This window comes from Panthera leo, chromosome B3 (assembly GCF_018350215.1).
Source record: "Panthera leo isolate Ple1 chromosome B3, P.leo_Ple1_pat1.1, whole genome shotgun sequence".
Classification (NCBI taxonomy): Eukaryota; Metazoa; Chordata; class Mammalia; order Carnivora; family Felidae; genus Panthera; species Panthera leo.
Genome location: NC_056684.1, coordinates 134,907,746 through 134,917,239, shown reverse-complemented (window position 1 = coordinate 134,917,239; position 9,494 = coordinate 134,907,746). Strand labels below are relative to the sequence as shown.

The 9,494-nt window shown below is 52.8% G+C and overlaps 1 protein-coding gene across 1 annotated transcript in view; it reads right to left on the bottom strand.

The window, feature by feature from the left end:
- Positions 1–1,747: 1,747 nt before the first annotated feature.
- The window catches only part of SLC24A4 (solute carrier family 24 member 4), a 170,338-nt gene continuing 162,591 nt past the window's right edge, over positions 1,748–9,494 (bottom strand). Inside the window, exons 14-17 of the mRNA XM_042943220.1 lie at positions 9,188–9,302; positions 4,846–4,958; positions 4,318–4,383; positions 1,748–3,135 (exon numbers count right to left, since the gene is read on the bottom strand). Coding sequence (XP_042799154.1) covers positions 2,983–3,135; positions 4,318–4,383; positions 4,846–4,958; positions 9,188–9,302 — 447 coding nt within the window. The 3' untranslated portion in view covers positions 1,748–2,982. The remainder of the gene's footprint in view (positions 3,136–4,317; positions 4,384–4,845; positions 4,959–9,187; positions 9,303–9,494) is intronic.

The window sequence follows — 9,494 nt, the reverse complement described above, 5'->3', positions numbered from 1 at the left end:
AGGATAACGACTAACCTGTCTACAGCGCCCTTAACCATTAGTCTCTCCCTGCAGCTGACCCAGAACCTTCCTCTGGGGCCAGGTTTTCACCCACCTGTCCACGCCTGAGCCGGGAAGGGGAAATTCCAAACCAGAAATTGACAGGAGTCCCCTGCTCCTGATTCTACAGACATTTTCAGTCTCAGTTGCAACGGTTCGTTTTTCTTTTCTGCTCCCAATTAGAAGAGCTAAATTTAATTTTTTTATTGCCTATTTGTGACGCAGAGTAATTACCCCATGCTAATTAGCTTCGGGAATAAAATAAAAGGAAGTAATCCTGCGGAGTGATAAAAACATTATTTTAAGATGAAGGCCTAATTAATCAAGCAATTCTTTAAACCTGTGGTGGAAAAATATTTAAATAAGAGACTTTTTCACTTACAGCACATGGCTTCCTAGTTACAATAAACGCACAGATCCTTTAAGGAAGCTACATTGGCACATTAGAGTCCAAAGAGAATTAGCCAGCAGGAGTGCTCTACGTACTAAAAACACTATTTTAGCCTCAAACTGCCAACAGCAGTATACTTTATCATTTCAGATGGACTCCGCTGAGGAAGAGGCGGGTCACTGGGATGTATTCTCTAAAAGCTACACAAGGATTCAGAGAAGTGAACACCAGCGGGGACACCCTCGGGGGCCATGTGGCCTGTGCCTTGCAGGGAAAAAGATCTTTTGGTCTTTACCAGGGGAAAAAAACGTACACTGGATAGAGAGAGATATTAGGATACGAGCTGGGGCACCAGGAGTCAATTAAATATTTGCTGAAGTCTTAACTTCAACAATAAGAACCAACCACAAGGGCAAAGACATGCCTCCGCCCACCCCCTCCCCCCACCCCCACCCGAGGATGGCCGACCCGCTGGCTGACCAGGGAAGGGTAATGACCGGGGGCCTGGCTCTGCTCTACTTACTGACAACAGACCTCGAGTCACCTGATCTCTCCGAGGCTAGATTTTCTGTTAAATGGAGAGACCAAACCCTACTTACATCAACAGGGCAATTTTGAGAGTCAAGATGGAGACAGACCCACTCTGAAACCCAGAGGAGTCCGTAAGACCAAAGGGACCAGGTGGGCTTCCTAAGAGGTCACAGAGGGCTTGGAAACCCTGCGCATCTGAAGTTGATACGAATGATCCTCCCGGCTCCCACCTAGCTAATTTCTTAGGAAAATCACCTTTGCCCTCCAGGGAAAGACCACTGAGCCCAATCCAGGTAAAGAAACTAAAGAGGAACCTTAATGTGGTATAGTTACTAACACTGATGTGGATCCAGAACAGAAGCCCGGCGACGACGGTGTTCCCTCCCACCTTAGGCTTACGCTCACTTAAAGGACACCAACTCGAACGCTCCCTCCTTCTGAAAATCAGGAGGCCCTAACAAACACAGCCACACATTCAACCTCGAGTCACAACCTTTGTGTTTCAGGAAGGAATGAGCTATTGGTTTAGGCTCATCCCCGACGACTGATTACAGGTGAATGGCTAAAAACCTGTCCTCACACTATCACGGGCAGTTGCCATACAGTCTTCCGTGCAAAATATCCCAATATTAAAAGTGCATCAAATCCAGTAGACTTTTGCAATAGAAACGTTACAAAAATAAAAAAAAAAAACACACCTCTATATAAAATTAATTGTGCTTTCTTTTTAGAAACCACGGATGGTTTGTGTTCATAAATCTTTTTTTAATATATATTTGAGAGCTACGAAGCAGGTGAAAATTATTTCCTATTTTTCTATTTTTGACTCAGCCTCCCGTCCTTGGCCCTTCACGCGGAGCCCACTGTAAGGCTCTAAAAATTCCAAGTTACGTTTTTTCATACTTGCCTCCAGGTAACCAGACAGCAGTTTTCAGGAAATTTCCCATCTTGTCATTAACTGTTACTTGTGATACACTCGTTCCAGCAGGCTATGGAATTTGCTGGGCATACAGACCACTGGGTCTTCCAACGGGGTGGTTCTGAGAGCAGCGCATTAACAAAGGAATGACAAACGCAAACCGACAGAGGTCCGCATCACACAGAAGGTCTGGAACGTATGGCTACCGTGTCTACTGTGTCTCTGAATTAGCACCTAGGTAGACGTTAGTCTTTCACTCTCTTCTGTGTTCCGAACCAAAAGTCTTAGTGTCAGTGCGACATGATTGATACACATAGGATTCATTGTCCACGGGGTGTTACCTGTTCTTGGTCCCCAGCATGGCCTTTTTGTACGGAATGAGATTTTTCAAGTATGATGATCGACATGACATTTTATTTTTAATATTTCACTGCTCGTTCTCCGAACGCATCGATAAAAGTGGCGAGGAAATTCTCTTTTCTGCGGCGAGAAGCAGTTTCCGTTCTTCCAGCTTTTCCAGAGAAAAGGGCAGCATGTTTGCCCTCGTGGCCCCAAACCCTCAGCAGATGGAGGCCTTGCCCCCTCTGAGGTGTGAGTGTTTCCAGCAGAAATGGGAGGGACTGAGTGTAGCACAGGCCGCCTCAGGGACTCACACCCTCTGGCCCAGAGGGGACACTGGAGAACGACATTCCTATTTTGCACTTGCCCCAGGGGACCTCACATTCGCCGGCCACCTCACTTCTGAGGCTGCCCTATGACAGAAAGACAAACTGCACACAGATGTCCTCACTAAAGCGTCCGAGAGAGATGAGACACAAGTACATCCCTGCGGCTGCCAGCTCGGGGGTCTGCGAAGCCACTCCCATGGCGGCCCCCGAATCTTGCCTTGTGTGGGGAGGGCAGCACTCCGAGGAGGAGGAGGATGCCCAGCAGCCTGGCCTGTGACCAGACAAAGACCACGATGGCTCTTCCTTCCAGTGTGTGAAGGAACAGACGGTGGCCACCGAGGCAGGAGAGACTCGTGGTGGGGGAGGGAGGGAGAGAGGAGGCTGGCATCAGAGTCCAGAACAGCCCCCCGTGGGGGGTGGGCAGTAGCTCGGCTTTAATCGTCTTCTCGACACATCGGCAGGTTGACGAAGGTGAAGACGTTAAACTCTATCATTATCGAGAAGCACAAGAAGACGGCATAGAGGGCAAGCACACAGACCCCCAGCTTCCGGTCAAGTCTCCATTTGTTTAGATGGATGCCGAGGACCTGGAGGGACAGAGGACAAGCAGTGGCCTTGGGGACAGAGGAATACAGGGAGGCATTTTACCAGGGCCACTATACACAAACTAGGAACCGCAGAACTTTCTCCAAAATATGGACAAGGGCGAAGCGGTACCACAAGGCACATCCTGGGTCTGGTCAGACTGAGTCCCTGAGGGCTTTGAGACCCGTCTGATGGAAGGGCGAGTCTTGCCCTTGACCCAGGCCTGCTGGCTCCAGGGACACAAGCGGCCGCCCCCTCTGGGCTGGCCCTCCCCGAGCAGACACATCACTTTGCTCAGGACCCATGTTCGGCACCGAAGGCCTCCCTGCCCGGACTTCCTCTAGCGACAACCAGGGACTTTCTCTGGGTCTTCCCTTTGCTGCAGAACTTGGCATCCTCAGCCCCTCTCTGGGAAAACTTCCGATGCATCTACTGGCTCACAGCTTGGCAAACTTCAGCTTGGACCACCTTTTGGTGTGTGTGTGTGTGTGTAGATGGGCTTGGAGCACATCCTCATTCTACATTCTTTCTAGACGCTCCCACACTTCACTGCCTTTCCTTCTCATCTCTGAATTGAGACTTCCTAAGGACTGGATCACAGTTACCCCATCAGAGCAACACGATGTGTTCTACAGAGACAGACTGATCTGGGTTCAAATCCCAGCTTTGCCACCTCCTATCCCTGGGATTCTAGGCACGCTTTCTCGAACCCGAGCCTCGATTTCTTCCGCACAATGGGAATGGTATCATCAGGTGGCTGTAAGGACTGACTAGCATAAGCAGAGGTAAAGTGTGTGGGACAGACGTGTGGGCACGTGGGGTGAGGAGGCCTCAGTATGAGGGTGTCCTGGTCCCGAGGCCTGACAGCCATGCTCCCCACCTGTCAGCTTGGATGGACAGGGGTGAATTTCTCTCTTACTGGCACTAGTGAGGGGAGACAGACTGGGCCGTGGGGATACAGGGAGGTGGGTCACTTGCTCTGGTGACTTCTGGGTCACTCAGGCAAAAATGTGGTGGTGGGGGCCAACATTCTTGGCACCGTGTCTGGAGGGACCTGTGAATTTGTGTTTGCTCAGGGGAAGCAAGGGGAACTGCCAAGGGGAAGAGGGAGGGCTTTCAGAGACTCTGCAAGTGACTGTGGATCCCATGGAACGACACGTAATTCTGGAACCGGAAAGACTCACGGTGAGAGCGACAGAGCCCAGCAACAACACCACGGAATAGACCAGACCCCGGCTGTTGATCTTCACCTGGAAAAACAAACACGGGTGCCCTGAATCTCTGGGCTGCCGGGGCCCCCGTTCTGAGAGCCTGGCGTACCCCGGTGTATTCCTTCCCCTTCCGGAAAGCACAGGCGGGTGTTCGCGGCGAGCACATGGCTGTGGAGGGTCAGCCAAACGTGGGTTTAGGCCTCGGCCCCGCCTGTGAGGGAAAGGACTCAGAGGGGACGTGCACGCCCATAGGCTGCAGTGTGGGGTGGCCGTCCCGATGTGTGCTCGGCACACGGGGCTACACATGGGCTTCTCCCCAACAGCTGCTCCTCCGGCTGTCCCGGAGGCCTTCAAGGAAAGGGGGTGCCAGGGTGCCAAGGGGAAGGGGGCAGCGTGTCCCCTGGAGCTCTCGGCTGGAACAGGGCCAAGGCCACTGTCATTCCCCATAAAGTGCTCGTGTCTGGCGTCCATCTGTCTTATGGGGCAGTGAGAGGAACTTACCGTGGACCCATAGTTAATAACCATGGTCTGCAGGCCCCAGGGTATGCCGAGTCCCACTAGGATGTCAAACACATTGCTTCCTATGGTGTTTGAGACCGCCATGTCACCAAGGCCTAGAGGACAAGGGACATGAGTCATTCACTGAGGTGGCCGGAAACCCCTATTAGCGTCCTAGGAATCCCTTCTTCATGGACTCCGAATTTCAGAAACTTTTTATGAAGTCTAAATCCACTCTATGAAGTCTAAGGGGTCTCTTAGGGACCGAATTGTGACCCTTAAGATTCATATGTTGGAGTCCTGACCCCTAATTCCTGGGAATGTGGCATTATTTAGAGATAGGATCTTACAGGGATAAACCACTTAAAATAAGTCATTAGGGTCAACCCTAATCCAATATGATTGGTGGGGTTTTTTTTGTTTTTGTTTTTTTTTTAAGTAGGCTTCATGCCCTGCATGGAGCCTAAGCAGGGCTTGGACTCACAACCTTGAGATCAAGACCTGAGCAGAGATGGAGAGTCGGATGCTTAACCGAGCCACCCACACGCCCCCCAAGACGACCGGTGTTTGCTGATGTTCTCCAGGGGCTCACTGCATGCTTCACCCTCGTTGAATCCTCCCAGTTACCCTGGGAGGGAGAGGGCATTGTCCACTGTCTTACGTGGCAGATGATGGAACCAAGGCTTGGGACATGCCCAAGATCACACAGTTTGTGGGCGGTCCAGCATCCTTCACCCCGAGCCATGATGTGTACACGTGGCCCAGGTGATGGTGCCATGACCTGGGCTCAGAGGATAAGCTGTCGGGTCCTCTGCCCTCACGGCTTCCGCAGAGTGAATTCTTTTCTCCCCACTAGACTAGAAGCATCTTCGAGGCTAGGGGGCCATGCCGTCATCCCCTGCTTCCTGCCCAACCGGCCAGTGTCATACTGGCCACACAACCTAAGGACTTAATGATTGTGAGGGGTATGAAAAGTGAGAAAACAAACATTCACAACTAACACTCATGCTGGCTCACACCTGTTCTAGCCCGGCCTCTGAGCTCTCATTCAACGTGAGCGTCAGAACCTGGCACACATACAAATGTGTGTGCAGTGAACACGCCCGAAACACAAACAGCCATAAGCACACAACCGCTTTTGTCACCGAGAAGCCTGCAGCCACCCAGGCCGGCACCTGGACGGTCGGCTCACCCGTTTGACCACCGGTGCCGCTGCTGGAAGCCAGGTCCCGCCCGCCTCCTGCCCTGTTGCTGTCCTTTGCAGACCTCCGGGATACAAGGCCTCCCTTGACACTGACACTGTCTTAAGTGACTTGAAAATCGTGGCAGCTTGGTGTTTCTGGGGGTGGGAGCTCTGGGAAATCAGCCTTCCCACGAATGCAGCTGCTGTTTTGAGCCAGCTACTCGTCCCCATCACTAGATGGGTCGATGCCTGAGTTTGAGGGGCGCCTGGGTGGCTCAGTCTGGTGAGCGTCCGACTTCGACTCAGGTCACGATCTCACCGTCTGTGAGTTCGAGCCCCGCGTCGGGCTCTGTGCTGACAGCTCAGAGCCTGGAGCCTGCTTCGGATTCTGTGTCTTCCCCCCTCTCTCTGCCCCTCCCCCACTCGTGCTCTGTCTCTCTCAAAAATAAACATTAGAAAATAAAAAATAAAAAAAAAGATGCCCGAGTTTGAGAGGACAAGGGTCTCTCTGACACGGTGGCCTTCCTGCCCCACACAGGTGCTGCATATAGAGGAACCTTACGGCAACACTTCTCAGCCTTCAAGAGCACAGGCCTCGCTTGGGGGCCTCGCTGAAATGCAGATTCTGACTGAGTGGGTCAGGGGCGGGCCTGAGACTCTGCATGTCCCACAAGCTCCCTGGTCAGGCTGCCACCAGCCTGGGCCACACACGGAGCCAGGAGCCTTCAGGGAGCCGAGGGCGCCCTATCTCCGCGTGCTGCGGGGTCTGCTTGTGGGTAGACAAGCGGGAGTTTCGGTGCCCTCTCATGAAGAGCGCCTCTGGTAACCGTGTCTGCTGGATCCTCTGTCAGTGACACCAGCGTCACTTTTTTCTGAGAGCGTGTGCACGCGCACATGCCAGTGGGGGAGGGGCGGAGGGAGCCGGAGAGAGAATCTCAAGCAGGACCCGTGCTCAGCGCGGAGCCCAACACGGGGCTCGATCCCACGACCGTGAGATCATGACCTGAGCCGAAATCAAGAGTCGGACGCGCTCGAACGACTGAGCCACCCAGGCGCCCCTACGGTGATACACTCCACCCCTGCCTCGCCTTTCCTCGGTTTCTGTGCCCCCACACTCCACAGGGCTCACTCTGAGATGACGTCCTCCCTCAGAGCCCCACTCAGCCCCAGCTCCCAGAGCCCCCTTTCTGACCTCACTGGGGCCGCCCCCTCCCCAGGCCTTAACCTTCTAGCATCAAGACCCCTGCCCCCAGACAGCCCGGACTCTGCGGGCAGTTTCTTCAACTGCATTCTCTTGCCCCCTTGACCCTCCATTGTATCAACCCAACAACCCCAGGGCCAGGGAACTTGCCCTCTCTCATCCGTGTGTTACTGGAGCTGGTGTGACTGAGTCCCACCCAACTTTGTGCCACAGAACATCAGCCAGGCCCTCGGGGCTCACTGCCTTTCCTATTCCTCCCTGTACTGGTTGAACAGTGCCCGTCCCCGCAACTCACGTCTGCCCAGCACCTGTGAATTGGGCCTTATTTGCAAGGAGGATCAAAGGAAGGTGAAGTCATAACTGAATTAGGACGGGCCCTAAGGCAGGGACCGGTGCCCTCGTGAGGACAGGGAAGTCTGGACACAGACGCACACACGGGGAAGACCACCACGTGCCCATGGAGGCAGAGACCGTAGAGACACAGCCTCAAGCCATTCGGTCACCATTACAAGCCAGGAGAGAGGCCTGGGACAGACCCTTCAGCCTTTGGAGGGAGCACGGGCCTGCTACCACCTTGATTTTGGACTTCTAGGTCTCCAGACCCGTGCGACAATCAATCTCTTGTTTCAAGCCACCGAGCTGTGGTATTTTCGCTATGGCAGCCCTAGGAAATGAATGCACTCACCTCAAAGGTCACTCGATCACACCCCGTTCGCCTCAGCTGCTGTCCCCACTGTCCCCGTTCTCCGCAAGCCTCCAGCCTCCGCCAACCACATTCCCACACTTCCCTCCCCTCAGCTCTTATCTTCTCAGGACCGACCGACCCATCAACCAACCCTTTCTCCTAACTCGGAGGAATGAAAGGTCCTTTGCCGATTTTCCAGAGCCGACTTTCTCGTTGGGGACTTCTGTCCCCTCTGAGGTGTCATTCTGTGATTGGCCCCCACCTCCCGCCCCCCCTCCCCAAACTTTCACACTTTTGTTGGTGGATGAAGATCTATGGAAGTGCATGCTGGGTTGCCACCTCACCAGTGGAAACAGCCTTTATTCACTGCCCTTTACGGCTCTTTTGTTCTGCCATTAAACAGCATACAGGTTGACCCATGTCACATAGTGAGCCTTGACTTTAACAATAGGAAAACAGAGGCACGTGGGTGGCTCAGTGGGTTAAGCATCTGACTACTGATTTTAGTTCAGGTCATGATCTTGTGGTTCGTAAGATCGAGCCCTGCATCAGGCTCTGTGCTGACCACACGGAGCCTGCTTGGGACTCTCCCTCTTTCTCACTGCCCCTTTCCCACTCTGTGTGCCCCCCCCACCCCCACCACCTCTCTTAAATAAATAGATAACCTTAGGGATGCCTGGGTGGCTTAGCTGGTTATGCGTCCAACTTCGGCTCAGGTCATGATCTCACGGCTCATGGGTTTGAGCCCCGCGTCAGGTTCTATGCGGGCAGCTCAGAGCCTGGAGCCTGCTTCAGATTCTGTCTTCCTCTCTCTCTGCCCCTCCCCACTCGCACTCTGTCTCTCTCTCTCAAAAAAAAACATTAAATAATTCTTTAAGTAAACTAAAAAAAAAAAAATAGGAAAGCAGAATAGGAACCAGATATAGAATATCCCTGCTTTGCCATCCTGGGACCTGAACACTTCTTGTTACTGTTGTATTTGCTATAAGAAGTTGGAGCTTCAGCTCTGTTCAATGTCACACTGGTGACTTTAGAGCAAGTTCATTTTTATCCAAGTTTGCACAAGCAAATGCTTCCAAAGGGCTGGAGGCGTTATATCTTGGTAGTATTCTCTCCACGGATGGAATCTGCTGCATGATGCTTTCCCACCATCAGCTGGCTCTGTAGCAGGACTTATCAACTACCAGGCAGAAGAGCCATGAACTAGAACTCCGGTGGGGGCCGGGAGCCTGCATGGCGATGCTCACAGCTGTGGGGGCCGAGGCACCGTCCTTACCTTGTCTCGCCACGATTAAGCTGGCCATGCAGTCCGGAACACTCGTGCCTGCCGCCAGGAAAGTGATACCCATGATGACATCCGGGATCCCAAGCGTGTATCCAATAATGGTCACCTGCAGAAGACGGGGACAGGAACTCACGGAGGAACACCCAGACCCTTGCTTACTCTGAGTGTTTTCCACTTGAACCACAGCACTGCTGTTTTATTTACTGTTTTCAAAAGTCTAGCAAACGCAGTCAGATGAAAACAAAAGTCACCTACCATTTCTCAAGACCCACAGACAACCACTATTAACACTTTTCAT